The following is a 17,900-nucleotide window of genomic DNA, read 5'->3' as shown; positions in this document are numbered from 1 at the left end:
AATACACTAACAATTTTGATTTTTTCTTAACTAGTTTTTGTAAAAACCAAAGAATATTTGAAACCAAAAACACAGAACAGAACTCCGTGCTTTATTACTCTTGTTCAACTCACTCCCATCACTGCCTCTTCTAAGAAAAAAGGTCACAGAATTAGTCACTGGTGAAGTGGACAGAAGACAAGGAAGCCAGGAATGGTATGAACACTATTATATTACACTCATTCTATTTTCTGTGGCATGTAAGTAATTGAGGAACTACATACTGATCAGACATAAATTATGCAGAGATATCAAGTCACCAGATTTCTACATCATAGGCCTCACTTTACTTGTGCAAATGGTAGTGCTGTCTGTGAGAATCCATATGGGCAACATTTATAAATTGGCTTCTGCTGATTTTTGTAAGATAAAGGATCTTATTCCAGTGATTTTCAAATTACATCTCTAAGGGGACCTGCAAGTTTCTTTTCCTTCACAAATACAATGACGAGAAAGCAACTTACGTTCAACTTGATCAAACATTACTGAGAACAAGAAATCTCTTGGTGTCATGTAATATTCTCCCTCATATTCCAATGATGCAAAATGCATGAAGCGATGCTTTCGAAGAGACAGTCTTTCATCCACTTCTGCATGAATGACATCTTCCCTCTGAAAAAGAAAAAAAATCCACTGCATTTGTAGTCCAAAGTTGTAATTAGAAAAAATCCTATACCCAATCTTGATTAACGTCAGTATTTTGTGGGCAGCCACAAGAAGAGACTACCAGGAATGAAAACTTTTATGGCACAGTCTTAAAGAATGAGGTGCTTATATGACATTCAAAGTATTTTTTGCCTTTAGTGAGAGCAGGCAACACAGGAGATCCAAATCAATACCTTGATGTCACCAAAGGCTGCTCCTGCTCTCTCACTGCCCTGCTCTTGGCTATATGGTCCTGTACATCCTTGTTTGTCACCTCTGCTACTTGTTGGACTATTGCTCAGCCAAATTCAGCTTGCTAACTCAACAAAAAAACTAAATCCACCAAACAAAACCAGTATTTCACCAGGTTAGTGACCTGCTAGCAAAGGTAGAAATGTGCTGTGTATCTATGCAAATGACCCATTCCTGAAGTTAATTATCAAGTTGTGGAGCAACTCCTAAGATGGGAAAATAATGTTGTTTTAGTTTAAATATGGGCCTGCCTTTCAGAGAAGTCAAAAAAATTGGAAAAGCAATGAAAACACCAAGAAAAGAGTCAGAGATCTTTTGGGTTTGGTGATCTCTTCATCACCAAACCTGAAGATTCAACTAGTCAACCAAACAAAAAATTTCCAACCTTGCCCTCTCCTCATAAATACTGAGAGACTCAGGATCAAAATCATATGAGTTGACAACACATTGATGAGTAGTACCAGCAAGTACTGGCAGCAAGAGAGGACACAGCCACAGTGAAACAGAGATACTTACACTTTAGGATTTCAGAGATTGTAAGTGACAACAGGAAAACGAGAAACTCTAAAATTCAGAAAACACACTGTATGTATTTGAACATTAATCACACAACAACAATTACCATCATATATTATATTACACTTCATTATAATTCTGAATAGAAGGCTTGAATTTGCCATTTAATCCCACGTCTTGCACCTCTGTGTTAGCATTCAGGACTTGTTAAAATATACTGAATGATAGGATACAAGCACCTGTTATAGTCAATCTTAGTTTCCCCTTATAGAACGTTTGCTTGCCTCAAACCTTGGGTTTCAGTGAAGGGTGGGAGGGAACCAACAAGAAGAATAAATCCAAAATACTCCTAATTTATATTTAAAACAGTCATATTCTGATATGAAAGGAACATGTGGGCTACCTCTAAGTGTCTAAAGCCAAGACTTGCTTTGGTTTAGACAGAACTGCTTTAAGCTTCTAACAGTATAGAGCTCCATCATAGCCTTACAACACAAGTGCACTGCTGCTGCTCAGACCTGCGTGTTCTGGAAAATACTGCTTAAAAATAAACCTAATGTAGTACGAAACGTAGCTTTATTTTTTGTAAAATTTTAGGGGACAGGTGATTATGTAATTGCTTACTTAACAAGACTCAACAAACAGTGTAAATCTCAAAGGAACAGTTCATGGTTGCTGGGTATTAACATGCTGCATTCTTATTAAAATAATCTCCTGCTCATAGTAACATAAGCAATTTTTGCCTGAAAGCAAATTTTAAAAAAGTGGAAAATGTTTTCACAGTTGTCCTTTAACCAAAATCATGTAATGAAAAGCAATGTTTCTGAACAAATACAAAATAAAAAAGTTTAGACAAGAAGTAAAACGTGAACCCTACAACATCTTCAAACCAACTTGATTTTCAAGTTTCTTAAGTCTCACTGTATTTGTCTGAATTCTGTCTAAAGCTAAATTTGTTACTGATAACATAGCATTGAATTTCTACAATCCATTATTTTAACTGAAATAGATAGGTCCCCGTTTTGCTCACAACAATGTAAGAAAGATATTAAGCTGTTAGAGAGTGTCCAAAGGAGGGCAATCAAGATGGTGAAGGGCCTTGAAGGGAAGCCATATGAGGAGTGGCTGAGGTCACTTGGTCTGTTCAGCCTGGAAGAGACTGAGGGGAGACCTCATCGCAGTCTACAACTTCCTCATGAAGGGAAGAGGAGGAGCAGACACTGATCTCTTTGGTGATCAGTGCCAGGACCCCACGGAACAGCCTGAAGTTATGTCAGGGGGGAGGTTAGGTTGGATATCACAAAAAGGTTTTTCACCCAGAGGGTGGTTGGGCACTGAACAGGCTCCCCAGGGAAGTGGTCACAGCACCAAGCCTGACAGAGTTCAAGGAGCACGTGGATAATGCTCCCAGGCACATGGTGTGATCCTGGCTCCTGTGCAGGGCAAGGAGTTGGACTCAATGATCCTGATGGGTTCCTTCCAGCTCAGTATATTTTGTGATTCTGTGATATTCACAAATTAACTCTGAAGAGTGTCTTGTATTTGGAAAGGAACCTATTCCCATCAGAATTACAATAACATGTGATTACAGACTCATCAAACTCCTTTCTTTTTGTGAAACTGGCATCCTGAATTTGCAAAACAGACTTAGCGAACCTTTTATGAATGTCATCTTCAAAACCTGCACAAAGAAGGATGCAACAAGATGAAATACATCAGCTATGCCGTCTCCTACTTTTTTAAGGAGCTTTTGCAAAATTACTGACATCCTATCACTGTTAAAGAAATCTGTCATTTGCAAAGAGCACTCTGACCCTTCCGGACACAAGCATGAGTTCAGTTGGAGCAGCTACCACCTTGTTTAAAAGCTGTATTCCTCCCTCTCCTTCACTCATTTTCTTCACCAATACCTATCATTCCAAGTCTTCAAAAAGCAGGGCTGCCAGACCCACCAAAGACAGTTTGTAAAGGATTGAAATATACGGGAAGAAGTAGAAAGCTCTCGTTTTTTGAAAAATAAATAACTCCCATTTGTTCTTAGAAAAATGTTTGAATAACTATTCTAATCACTACTCCAAGCGCCTAACCAAAGATTAAATAAAAATTATTTTGAAGAAAAGGTTGATTCAATCACTTTAAATTAAGATTGATCTTCTTTTGAAGTATCATCTAAAGAGTGCAGAGGGGAGCAAGCTCTCTCTTCACAGTTCTCCACAATTCCTTCCTACTTCAATTAAATCCTGTCTAATTTCCAAGTGTTTTTTCCTGAGTCATCCAATGAGTCCTTCAGATGAAAAAGATTTGACATTCCTGACATTTTAAAAAACACTGTGAGGGCTCATTTTGCTCATAAAAATGCATGTATTGGGCAAAAAGCAGAATTTTCCTCTTTAATTCTATTCCACAAAATGAGTTTCAAATAAAGACAGGTATACTGTAAAAAATAATTATGTATTAGGCTGAACCTCAGATATTAAGGTAACTGTAATCTAACACCTCAGCATTTTCCAACAGTGCAAACTCAAAGCAAGCTGGATACAAAAATTCAAATTTTGGAGACACAATGGGTGAGAAGAATCTATTAGAATTGCTTCCACACGATTCTTGTAAGCATAGTTTAAAATAACTCTGAGACTGACTTGGGTTATTTCTGCCTTTAACAGTGCCATATAGGAAAAAACCAAACCACAAAGGGCTACGTGGCATTAACAGTAAGGCTTGGGCTGGAATTCCACTCTCTGCTTGTTCTACCGTGTGTGGGTCCAGCCGGGGCTTCAAACACTGGGTGTTCCCATGTGCTCCACAGCACCCCCACAACCAAGAGAACTGAGAATGAAGTTTCAGCTTTCACTTGGAATTTAGTAGTTGCCTTTGTGGTTTTATGTCAAGCCTCCAGCACCAACTTCAGAATGTCCGCGGCAAAGCTATGATAGCTGCTGGTAAATTAGAACTGAATGACAGGAGGATGCAAGTGTTTTGCTCTGCAGTTGACACAGCAATGGTTTCAGGTGATATAATTTATCTGTTTATCAGTCAGTCTATTAATTTAAGATACTATTAAAAAATTAATGGTGTTCAATCTTTGGTTTTGTTTTTTTTCAGCATGAAGAATAGAAAGCTTAGAAATGCCTTATATTTACTGTAACTTCGAACATTAAAAAAAATTAAATAAAAAAGAAGGTTTACATAAATAATACCTTGATAGCCCTTACCTGTGTTTTTTGTAATACTGCTGATCACTGTGATGTGATTTTTGTTAACACTAATTCTGTATCCATTAAAAAGCTAAGTCATCCTGTACAAACTGAAATATTTGCTGCTGATTAGTAGTCAGAAATCACTTAAAAATAGCATATACATTTATCTCTCCCTTCAATCTAAAATTATGTCTTCCCCTTTCATTCATTTTACTTTTTCTCCCTTTACGCAGAATTTGGTCTTTTAATGTGCCTGTGCCTTTCAGGTTTCTTATCTTAATCTTTTCTGCTTATAAAATAGAATACACTTTCCAGTTAATTTTTTCCAACAAAATTTTGCGTCTTTTACTCCTTTCCATACAATCCACTTATTTTGTCTCTTTGTATCCTTTCATTGCCTTTCTTTCTTCCATCATCTATACAACTTCTTTCCTTTTTCCTTGGGAAAAAATAAAATTAAGCTACTTTAAATAATTTTTTTGCCTCATCTGAAAAGAGGATTGAAACTTTTTTTTTCCTTGTTCTAATCTGAAAGAATTAGCTTGTAACACTCATTTTACCTGCTACAAGAATAACTAAACCAATGTGCAGGATGTAATTAAAATCCAGTTGGTGCCAGACGGCTCTCTGGGAGCCTTAGGATTGGATCCACTAATTCACACTAGATCTACAGAAGGATTTAGCAACTCTGTATCAAATTTCTGTATGACAGATGAAAACTTTGCAGTTAACTAGTGTCATTATTGTATCTCAATTTCAACCCAATCCAATTTGAAATGATCAAAATAACAGAAAATGTAACCCGACCTCCAACCCTCCTGCATATGTTAACATGCCCAGCACGCATGCCGAATGCACAGAGGAATAATGCTCAGAGCTCAAGGTTTGAAAGTTTCATATGATGCAATAATTGATAGATGAAGAGAGTTTTGACAAGAAATCCGTTTGACAGAGATATGTGATTTACAGAAAGCTCAAGATCATAATATTTAAGAAAGTTCATATAAGTATGTGCAAAAATAGTTTGTACTTTCACAATAAAGAATGTGAGCCACGTATTATGCCCAGCCTTGATCAAATGCACCAGTTACCAAAACCAACACCAAGTTAAAGAAATAAGATCAGAACCAAAACGCTCTGATGATGTGAATTGATCTGTATGACTTTTCAACATTATGTTTTCTGACCTTGCAAATCAAACTGCTAGCACGGAAATGAAATAAGCCAGGAAAAGAAAAAAAAAAAAGCACAGAACTCATACAGAGAACTTACTTCTCTGGAAATCAGTTCTAATTATTTGAGTGACTGTTTAGCAGTGTGAAACTAAACAAACAACTACATTCCTAAAAGCTCTAACACTCTTGAAATCCCTAAATATGAAAGGACAAGAGATAAAAATACCTTCTCAGGAGCTACTTCTGAGACAGAGAACAGACTGCTATAATAAGGAAAGAAAAGAGTAAGAATGCAAAAGTCTCATGTCTGGCTGCTCTTAACGGCTGAATATAAACAGTTGAAAATTAGATGAAGCCCTTTCTATTCACTAACAGGTGCCACTCCCCTCCTTTCTTTCAGATAGCTGCTCAGTCAGTTCTGCTGTGCTGGTACTAATTAGTGACGGTTATGTTTGAAGCAGCAGCTGAGCAGTTTATTTGCATCTAAACCCCTGAAATTTTTGGTTTTAATTTTTTCTCTCCCTCTCTTTGCATTTCACTGAGTTCAGACTAAATTGTGCACACAGAGCAGATCTTCTACTGTTACGAGCACCCATACCAAATGGAGAATTAACTCAAACATGAGGATAATACAGAAAACAGTCTCAGTTTATAAGGGTTTTTAATTTCAGCATTTAATTCTAGAATTTCTACCTTAGCAGAGCTCATTTTTAAACATAAGCTTAAAACAAAGTAGAAAACTAACACATTTCCCCTAACAGAATATAAGAAAGGCAGATAAGGTACCCAAGCTCTAAGAAGCCAGAGAACCAGTTAATTTAACAAACCATACATTTTCACCTCTACTTGCAAGTTATCACACCAGCCTACTTACACATTCCCTACTGAGGCTGACACACCACTCAAACACACTGGTGCAGAAGTACTAAATACATAGAGAGTGGCAGCGGGACCACATCGATGCCTCAAAGACAACACACCCAGGAAACGTGTCCATACAGCTTTCTGGGAAAGCTCATTACATTGTATTTGACAGTCAGCAGACATGGATGAAAAATGTGTTATTTCTACTTCTCACTGATCTTTCTCTCAGTCAATCACTTCACATCAAAGTGCAGATAAAATGTGAAGACACAAATACGTTAATCTTTAAAAGTAAGAGGAGTTAGATATTTTTGAAAGATACTATGTGTGAATGTGTAAACAATACATGGTGCTTAACTATTTGCCTCTAACATCATAGAATGATAGAATGGATCATGTGGGAAGGAACCTTATAATCATCTAGTGGCAACCCTCCTAGCCATGGGCAGGGACACCTTCCACTAGGTCAGGTTGCTCTAAGCCTTATCCAACCTAGCCATGAACACTTCCAGGGATGGGGCATCCACAGCTTCTCTGGGCAACCTATGCTGCTGCCTCACCACCCTCATAGTAAAGAATTTCTTCCTAATATCTAATCTAAACCTGTCCTCTTTCATCTCAGAACCATTATCACTTGTCATATGCCTTGCAAAAAGTCCCCCTCCAGCTTTTGTGCAACACCCCTTTAGGTACTGGAAGGCTTCTTCATAGGAGAGGTTCTCCTGCCCTTTGATCATCTTTGTACCCCTCTACTGGAGTCACTCCAGTAGGTCCATGTCCTTCTTACATTGGATGCCCCAGAGATGGATGGAATTCTCCACATGGGGTCTCACAAGAGAGTGGAGGGGCAGAAATCCCTTCCCTTGACCGGCTGATCAAACTTGTTTTTAAATGCCCTAGTATCTTTATTTTATCTCCCCCTCAATTCAAATGATGTATGGAGTGCCTTTCAGTACACCTTCTCAGGAGAAGCTGGGAAAGGCTCTAATCCATCTGATTTTGCTTACCCTGAGCTTGCAGATCTTCAGTATTTTCAAGCTGATAGTACTTTACCTCTTAAGTGTGCTTTGCTGTAGAAGAAACCATATGCCCTTCCAAATACATGGTCACTTTGGGCAACTCAGATAGTAGCTCTACTTCATCTGATCCGAGCTACATCAAGAGATAACCCATTTATTACATGAGATCTAGTTTTAACTGCACACCCTTCAAAATGGGGCTATAAACGCCTGAGTTTGAGAAGTGCGACTTCAAACTGTGGGATGTTTTGCAGTCCAACTCATGCCAGCTGCATGGTGCCATATATACCTGATGACTTATAGCTTTAAAAGATTTTTACTGTCATAGTGCTTGGTCCTGCAACAACTGCACAGAGAAGAAAAAAAGTTAACTGCTTTAATAGTAGGTATTTGAATGCTAGACAACTTCTGTTCTGAACAAGACAAATTCTGGACTCAGTGCTCATATGGAAGAATTTAAAGGAGAAAATAAACTATTTAATGCTGGACACAGTGACCTTAGCAGAAGAAGCTAAGGGAACACATGTTTAAAACCAAGACTGGGAGAAGATGATGATAAGGGGAAGCTTTCCAATAGATAAACTAAACAGTACAGACTCAGAAGAAATTTAAAGAGATGAAATTTTGAGGATAAGGGAGCTAGATTTGATGCAGCAGACAGTTGAGTTACATAGTGAAAAGCAAAGTGGTTACATTTTCAAGATTTTCTTTTCTTGTTAATAAACAAACATATTGTGTTAGAATTTAATGGTTGAGCATATTTAGATTTATCCATGTTCATGTATGAAGAAAAGGGACTAGAAACAAGATGGCGACTAATCTATGAAAAGGCTGAGCAAGAAGTGGTAAATACAATGGAATGGGAATCAAGATAGTAGGAAATCTACTCATAATTGGAGGAGAAAAGTTAAAAAAGAAAAAGGAAAAAAAAAGAAAAAAAAGAACAACAGAAACACACCAGGATTTGTCTCATAGGCTTTTAAAAACAACTTCAAAGTGCCTCTGTCAATGGTTACATACACTTTCAAGAGTTCTGTATATCCCACGTTTGCAACAATGTGCTGAAGTATTCCCGAAAAGCCATTACACTATGTTGATATTTTACAATGTATGTGCTTCATGGGAAACACTGTGAAAGAAACTGCCTCTCTCTCATCAGAGAACACTGTAACTTGGGTGTTTTCAAAACACTTTTCAGAATATCCATCTTGTTTAAGCACTATTCTTAACACGTTTGCACATCCAAAATGTTTTAAACAGTGGTGATGGCATGGTGCCTCCAACAAGAGTAGATGTAGAAGAGCCTTGGGTTGCTGTATCACCCCCTGAAACACGCTGTGTGCCAAATATAATTACGCAAATCCCGTTAATTTTTAACCCAGGTACTTTGTACTTGCTCAGCCAGGGAATTTTCATTATGACTCTGAGACAGCATTACAAGAAATACACCCAGCGCTGCAGTTGCCAACCACAGCACTGATCAAAACCAACCATGCAGCAGCAGAACCTATGGAATTACAACTACTTCTCTACAAAAGATAAGCTCCCCTCAAGTGGAAATACTCTGTGACTTCATCTTCCTGGACTAACAACTATGTTTCTATATAGAAGAGTAAACAGAAGTTAGAACAAACCAAACAGGACACGTACATAAGGCCTAAAAATGCTTATATGACACTATAAAGGAATGAAAAAAACACCCTAGAATCTTAAATATTCAATTATCATATATGCTAGGTGTCATCTTTTTCTGTATATGAGTACTCCTATTTAGTCAGCCTGCAAAGACTTTAAAAGAAACTTGTAGCTGTTATAAATTTATCTAAATTTCAGTGTTTCCATTTTGGAAGGCTATGATGTAAAGAAAATTCAGTTTAAAAATGCAGTGATTCTTGGAAGACAATTCTGCTGGGCAGTGCTCAACTGAGACAGGAGGCCTTAATTCATTCTTCATGCAGAGCAAGATCTACAAGGTTGTGCTTTAAAGCCCTTGTTTTAATCCACACATGTATTTAATAGTCTTAAAAGTCACTGTACATCATACCACTGAACAAACCAGTTGCACACACTCTTTCTACAGTTTTCTACAGCAAAGCCACATAAAAACATTTAATGGTAAAGGATTTAGGAGTTTTACAGTCTGTGATTTGTTTGGGTATTTTAAAATTAAAAAAAAACAAAAAACAAACCAAGCAAAAAACACCCAAACCCCCAACAAAATCAACCCACAACAAAATAGAAAAGGTCACTGAAACTACACAAGCATTTGTTATAAATATTCAGAAATTAAAAAATAAAAAAATCCCTGTTTAAAATAAAGAAGAGCCCAAATAGTAGGCAATACTCAAAACATCCTATTCTCTTAAGAAAAAAAAATCTAAGAATGCTAGATGTGCCAGATTGCAGTAAAGACAGGAAAACCATATTCAGAAAGTGTCAGAATTCCCTTCTGTAATAATGTGAACATTACAGAGCTAGTCACATTACTCTTTCCTGAGAAGCTTGAAAACTTCCTGGAAGTGTTTGAGGAGGAAGTTTTCTAAGCTTCTTTTGAGCCCTTTTATAACAAATTTTTCAAGATAAAGACACACGCAAATTGGGGGGAAAAAAACCCCAAAACAACAAAACCCAGATATACTCCAGGTTCCTTTGTATCAACAACCAAACTGAAAACAAAAGCAACCCCTAAGTGAATGTCACAATATACTTTTTACTCTACAAAAAAGTCTATCAGATTTTAACCCCCATTATTAGGGGGGTATCACATTACACCAAGATATTTTCTCAGTTCTCAGAGAGTCTGGTACTTAAAAAGGTGCTGTTAGTGATGGGGAGTTAACTGATTAGGTTGCCATAGAAAAGACTACCACCACCAACCTCCCAAAGCGTTCAGCAGCATCTGGGAAGTGTGAAATTCTTCACTTTATTTCAGTGAACTAACATAATTAGATAAAACTTCCAGAGCAGCAAATTAATCATAGACTAACAACATGCAAAGGAAAGAAAACAGAGTATCTTTAAAGCTTTTCTTTCTGTCTTCCTCCTTCCCCCCCACTTTGTTTTCTTTCTTTATTAAACTTTTAGTCACACGGATGAAAAATGGCTAACAAGTTAAGCTCCTTAGAAGAGTGGTCAGAGCTATGCTCAGAGGATTTAGCGGGTCCCAGGAGGTACCGAAACAAATATCCGTATGTCCTGTAAGATTAATACAACAATAATAACAAAGTCATTGCAACCACAAGAAATGTTTACACTGTAATTAAGTTGTAAAATTTTATTTATTTCTCCATAAAGCTGCTGACTTCCTTTCTAAACAAATGATTTGTTTTCTGTAGGAGTCACTGATCTTGTGACAATGTCATATGTAAAACCTGAATGTCTTAAAACACACTATATTTTCCAATGACTAGGCATATTTTTCATAGACTTGCTTATTTTTATAAACTTTCTACCTATGCAGAATTTTTCTTCCACAGCATTTCCATTAGACACAGAGATTACATATGGAAAGACTGGATGAGGAGAGACAGCTAAAACAGTTCTGCTGTGCCACTTTTTCAAAAAAACAGAAACCACAGTGAAAGTTTTATTTAAATTCTGGTATTCCCATGTACTAGTTTAATATTTTCCTCAACATTAGTTTCTTAAAAATTCACAATAAATTAAAAATATTTGAAAAAGTAATTAAGAAATCTAGAATTTCCCCCATTCAAAAGAACATATTTACTATGAACTAAGCACACATTATTTAATCAAAGATTTGTGTAATATTTGAAGTTTTCAATAGATCACAAAATGCATAACACACAAAACTGGCAAGGATAATATTAAAAGTTTCAGCACATTGCTGTGTAGATCAGAATGTTTAAAATCAGTTTTTGACAGCCCCTAACAGAAAATCCACAGAAAACTGAACAGATGAGTCATAGTTAAGAGCCCCAGCTGAAGGTAACAGAAGCTTGAATTCATAAAATTAATAAAATTTACACACACACTGCATTTGCAAAGAGGTCTAAACTGGACATCAAAGAGGTGATTGTTTAGAATATTAGATTTACATCAAAGAAATTCAAAAGATCACTTTTTCATTCAAAATTTTCAGGAGTTATCCTAAAAGCTGAATTCAGTATGAAACTGTGAATAGAGTAACACTGACAAATATTTATTTTACTTGGAGCTACTAGAGAGTGTAAAACCAGTGTATTCCTGATTACAGGGGAGTTGTAATGACCCTTCATTTTTTACCAGTGTTTATAAATTCCATTCTCTAATTTTGTACTTTTCTGCTATAATGAAAGTTCAAGTATGTTTTCTCAATCTTCCCTTCAAGCCCATCACTGCTGCACCTTCAGTGAGACTGCAAGGTCACAACTAGAACTACAATTTTCTCCTCTGCAGCATCTGAATCTAGGAAAACCCCATACCTGGTAGGTCATCCACTTTGCTGTGCTACATTCCTCTGTACCAGAGATAAAGTTGTTTTCAGCCATCCTAGCTGCACCTTAAACAGCTTTTGCAGAGTTTGTAGTACCATTTAAACAGGTCATCAAACATCTGCTGATTTTCTTTTTCAAGACCTCACTGGTTATCAGTGTTGCTTCATTTATCAAATCTGCCATATTCTTGGAAGCAGACTGTGCTATTAGCACAAAACTTACATTTCTCTGGGAGGTCCCAAACTCCATCTGATGCCATTCTCTCTTCTTCAAAGTTTTTAAGATTATCTTTATCTCAGGCTTCTTTAGTGAAATAGTTTATGGTATTTAATTCAAGAAGGATGAAATTGTGTAAAACCCAGACTGAGTAAAATTAATGCTATCTTTGTCTAAATTCTTTTCTGTCAATAAAAAAAATGACTTCTCAGACATCCTAAGAGCTCAGGAATGTGTACACTTTTTCAAGACAGACTGCCTATTTCTAAATGTTTGCAGTATTAACTAAAATTAATGCATATTAGTTTTCTCCTGCTCTGCTGGAGAAGATTCACTAGACTCCAGAACAATTTAAGGTTGGAAAGCACAAATGGATGACTTGATTTCTAGCTGGTACTAATTATCAAAGACCAGGTTCATTCTGGGGGTAGCCCTGAAGGCAGTGGAAAGACAGGTAGAAACCAGTTACAGGGTTGCTCTCACCGTGCTTAGGAAAAACCTTGCTCATTTTGAAAGACAGTGAAGGAGAAATGTATACTTCTTAGGTCTCCACTGCATCCAGGGCCTGGGCTCTGCCAAACTCAAACTCTCCCTGCCATCCCATGCATTCAGGCAGGCACCCTTTGGAGAACACCTGCAGTGAAAAATGGGGCCCCAGGGCACCCCTTACTGCACATTCATATGCAGTGTGACATATTCATTGAAGGTAAATACACTGACAACCCCCTTCTAGCTGCAGAAGTACCTTACTATCCGTGTCAGTTTCACGGCCTGTTGGCAGATACACAGATTTTAAAAGCACTTCTATTCAGAAAAACAAACAAATCCACACATACCCTGTAGGACTCAAGCTCATGTTCAGAGCTGAACTCATGCATGTGTCTAGTCCTATCTTGAAAGTATTTAGAAAACTTTTAAGGTTGAATTAGGTCAGAGATGATCTCAGAAGAAAGGAGGAATGACTGTGCTGGGTCAGACCAAAGGTCCACCTCATCCAACATGCTTTCTCTTTCCCTGTGGTCTGTGTCTGCAAGGTTAGAGCATCTCAATGAGTCAGACAGTGTATTTAAAATCCAATTGCAGAGTGTATCCATCAATCCAAGCATGGGTCAGAAGCAAATGCTTAGGAAGGAACAAAAATATTCTCCCAGTATTAATTTATTTTGAGCTCAGGGACATCCTGAGCTGGATGTGATTTCTATGTATTTAACAACCCTTGGCTCCACAAGTGCCCTTGGCACCTACCCAACCCTGAGTTCATGCAAACTTCTAGTGCTTTAATAACTTTTGGCATGGAGTTTCACACATCTATTGCCTACTCTGAAGAATTGCACAATGGATAATAGACCCTGGGAATGTTAAGGTCATCTCAAATTGAAAGCTAATTTTGTGACTGAGGCAAACTTAAATATAATTGATTATTTCTCTAGTATAGATGTTTAACACACTTCAGTCACACAGTAGAGGTGAAAAAAAATCCTAAGTACAGTTTCCATATCAGTTCATAAACTGCATTAAATAATAAGATGATATCACCACAATCTTTTTCATTAATGACTTATCCAGGGATATAAAACTTTACCTCTAGGAGAAAATGCTATTTCTTTATTCCACTAACCAGCCCTTTAAAAATTCTTTTACAGGCCACTTCTTAAGTCCTTTCTTATCCATTTTAATAAACATTACTTAATAGCTCTGCACACTGCCAAAATCCATTATCTTAAGCTGTAAATTGATAGCTGGAAAAAAATGCTTTAACTTCAGGCTGAATATAAGCATTGTGCCTGCTATATATTTTGTTTTCTGCACAACTGCAGCTGCACATTTCAAATTAAACTATACATAGTTTTACTCAAAACTGATCTAGTTTCTCACACTTCATTGATCTCACTGACCCAGCTAGAACAGTTTTATTATTGCCAAACTGTTTTTAAGGTAACATCTGAAGCTATTCAGACCTGTTTCTAATGATTATGCATGTCACTCTTTAGCTCTTGGAAACAATCTGAAATTATATTATCAAATGTGGGTCAAAAGCAATATGGTTGAAAATAAGGTTTTATTTTATTTAATTATTAAAGATTAACATTTAAGAATACATCTTTGGGGTAGATTTTTTTTTCCAGAATTCAAGCAATAATTGGGAGGGGTGTTAATAACAGAATATATTTCCAGTATCTCAACTGCAGAGGCTCCAGAGTGACTTAAAAATCAGGTTCTTCAGTGAGATATCTAAAGACATGTAAATTAGATAAGTAAAGTAGCATGAGCCTCCCACACCATACCACTTTATGGCAAACTTCTGCAAAGGTTTGACTACACTGTGGAGCTGCAGGACACATTTCCCAGGGTAACTCTATCTGAAGGAGCAGCTCTAACTCAGCACTGAGCCTGCAATAGCATGAATAGAATAGTATGTTCCCAGAAGGGCTCAAGTCTTCATGGAGGCCAAAGATGTTTTTAGCTGTAGTTAGAGCAGAGCCAAACAGCATGGTATGGTCTTTTGGATAGACATTCCTCAGGACTGAGCAGGAAAGAAGCAAAGCTTGCTGTTTCTCAGTCATCATGCCTGCTGAAAGCAAGGACCCATTGGCAAGGATTCATAAGGCAAAGGGGATCCACATATGAATATCTTTGTTTTGCCTCTCCTAGATGCTTAATTTTTTTTCTGTTTAAATTTCTAGCTTTTATTGAGATGAAGTCAGTTTGCTCCTTTTGTAGAGCCTTCTACAGGATATGTTGCAGATGGTTCCCTCTCAGACCATGCTTGACTTGCTGTCCCATCGTTACATACCATTAGAGATACTGAATAATTAAAAAACGAATCACTGGCTTGACTTTACTTCTGGGAAGTCAGTTTTTAATGACCTGCCTTAAAGTGGTTCTACCTATATTAGAAATCTGTGCTTTAAAAGCTGCTAGTTTAAAAAATGAGAGGAAAAAGAATGTAATAGGAACTTGGTTTATATTAACTTTATTCTCAATTCTAGAATCAAACATTTGTATATATAAAGCTACTGTAAATATGATCTGGTTGCTGAGACTGTCTTAACAGGCAGTACCAAGTTTTTCCCATTGACAAACTAATTTACTGACAGTTCCAGTTCAGCTGACTAAAAGCAGATTTCTGACAGGCACAGGAACAACTCTAGGAAGCAAATTGCTCAGCCTATGGGAAAGTCAAAATGAGCAAAAGTGACACCTTGCTCACGATACAGGTGACAATGTCACAAAGAACCTTCTTCATAACATAAACTGTCATGAAGACACTCTGTGTCTGTGGCAGCATTAAGTACAGAGCAGCAGTATGTTTGGGTTTTCTTTGAGGACTACACTGGCAGTTTAGAAGCCACCACACAAATGCCCTAAGATTTTTATTAGTGACTTTGATGATGGAAACAGAAAGGGAAGAAAAACTGAAAAGTAATAGGTATGTCTAGAAGCCATGATTTATGAGGAAAAACTGAAGGCAGACCTTTATACTGCAGATACCAAGGCAGTTTTTTAATTTTGAGGTACTTCAAGTTCTGTTTCTGCATGCTGTCAGGAGCCACGTAAATCTGCCCTGCCCTAGGCAAACCAGTGTCCGTCCTGTGTCACTCCACTCCAGCTGGGATGAGTGAAGGGGCACTGCTGCACCCCTGCAATCAGAGCAGCACCCTGTCAGATTTTTGCTGACACACAGACCCTCCCAAGATCTCTTTTGACATGCACATCTAAACTGCTACTGATTATTCTGGTGGTCTGGCCCTTCATACAAAAATGATAATATCAAGCACTCAGCAATTGGCTTTAATGAGAGGCTACCTTCCAACTTGCACTAAATTGCCATTCAGAGTTAACAGCAGAACTGCCATTCACAGTGATTTCATTTTGCTGTCTACAAAGCTCCCAGGCTGCATAACTCCCCTTCTGAGCTCCTCCACTCCCTTGGTAATGTATAGATAATGTATATGTAATTTGGGTGCCAGCCTCAGAAGTAGTCTGTCGCAGCCTCCTCAATATCCACCTAAAAAGCAGAATCACAACTGGGCTCTGTTGCACAACTCCGCAGAAGTCCTGAGAGAGAAATTACTGGAGCACATCAAATTCAAAGACCACAGCAGAACTGTCCTCATAGTCACAACTGTGTGATGACAGAGAAGAAGCAGTTGGGACTGAGTAACGAGAAAATTTTCAAAGCATGGTATCAAAATGGAAAAGGTTTCCTGGAGAAGTTAGCAATTTACAACAAGTTTGACAAATTGCTTTCTCAAACTTCAGTCCAGTGACCCACTGCATTTGGATTAGATCCAAAGATGCAGACAGCTAATTTTCTCCACAGAGCTTGGAGAAAACTCCACATAACTATGGAGTTATCTCTCACTTATTCACATGCTGTCTTACTGCTCCTGCAGCAGCTAGCAAAAATTAAGAGCTAAGCATCCCACCCAGCCAAGTGCTGAATCCTGAAAAAAGGGAGTTTTATTACTTAAAGTAGTTTAATTGCTTTAGCATATTTTTCATCTTAACTATAATTTTGCCACTTACACAAACTCTAAATGCCATATGCTTTAATATGCTTGGCCTTTCTCTACCCAGTTTTTTTAATGGAATAACCAGGATTGACAAAACAGCAAATGCTCTAAAACACTTCCAAACCTTTGGCAAGCTGTGTATGTGCATCATTATCCTCACATGGCACTGCAGAAGCACTAGGCAGGCAGCCTTATATCCTAGTTGTAGGTCTCTGAAATATAGAAAAGTGCTGGCAGAATGAACCCATTATTCCTAATATGCAACATGAAAAATCTTGGTGCTCCCCAATGTGCTTAAAACTAGTCTTAGGAGACAAAAAATCATAATTCATAGCTAAAAACTATGTGCCCACCTCACTACCAAGATGCAGTAAGTCTGAAAACTATGGTCATTCAAGTCACAAACCTTTAAGAGGGGTGGGAAGGGAAACAGCTTAATCTGCCTTCAAATTTAGAAATATCAGTCAAAAATTTATCTCATCATTCCCTTTAATTCTTCTTTTGAAGTCTATAGAATTTATGTGTATTTTGTATTCCAAGAGATTTTCTGAAATAACAATTAATTCCAGATCCTTATCACTTTTCAGATGCAGTTCTAAGCTGACCATTTCTATTTCCTCATTTCAAAATCACTGCCAATTTTTAATCTTGAACAGAGAAAAGGATATAGATATCTGTTTTACCAGATCATCTTCCCTAATCTTTACACATAAAATATTTATCTCTGTTACTGCTTTCTCACTCTTTCCCAGACATTATATTCCTTGTGTGGCACATTGACCAATGCTATATACAGTATTCCAGATGGAGCCTAACACTCCTGTAACTGTATCGCCTCTTATTTTGTATTTTATCCCTCTGATACAACCTAGTAACTTACTTTCTCGCAGCTGTGCATAAGCCCCATGGTTTCAATGATTTTTCCACAATAACCTTCAAATCCATTTCCTAGTCAGTGTGCTGAATGATTGTTCCATTGCAGCACACACTGTGTTTCCTTTGGTTTCTTGCTCCCAGACTAATT

The 17,900-nt window shown here is 37.4% G+C and overlaps 1 protein-coding gene across 1 annotated transcript in view; it reads right to left on the bottom strand.

Moving 5' to 3' along the window:
• The window catches only part of MICU2 (mitochondrial calcium uptake 2), a 141,152-nt gene that overhangs the window by 63,548 nt on the left and 59,704 nt on the right, over nt 1-17,900 (bottom strand). Inside the window, exon 2 of the mRNA XM_085063005.1 lies at nt 504-651. Coding sequence (XP_084919131.1) covers nt 504-651 — 148 coding nt within the window. The remainder of the gene's footprint in view (nt 1-503; nt 652-17,900) is intronic.

This window comes from Lichenostomus cassidix, chromosome 1 (genome assembly GCF_008360975.1).
Source record: "Lichenostomus cassidix isolate B80296 chromosome 1, HeHo_3.0, whole genome shotgun sequence".
Taxonomy (NCBI): Eukaryota; Metazoa; Chordata; class Aves; order Passeriformes; family Meliphagidae; genus Lichenostomus; species Lichenostomus cassidix.
This window is presented reverse-complemented; position numbering and strand designations above follow the sequence as displayed.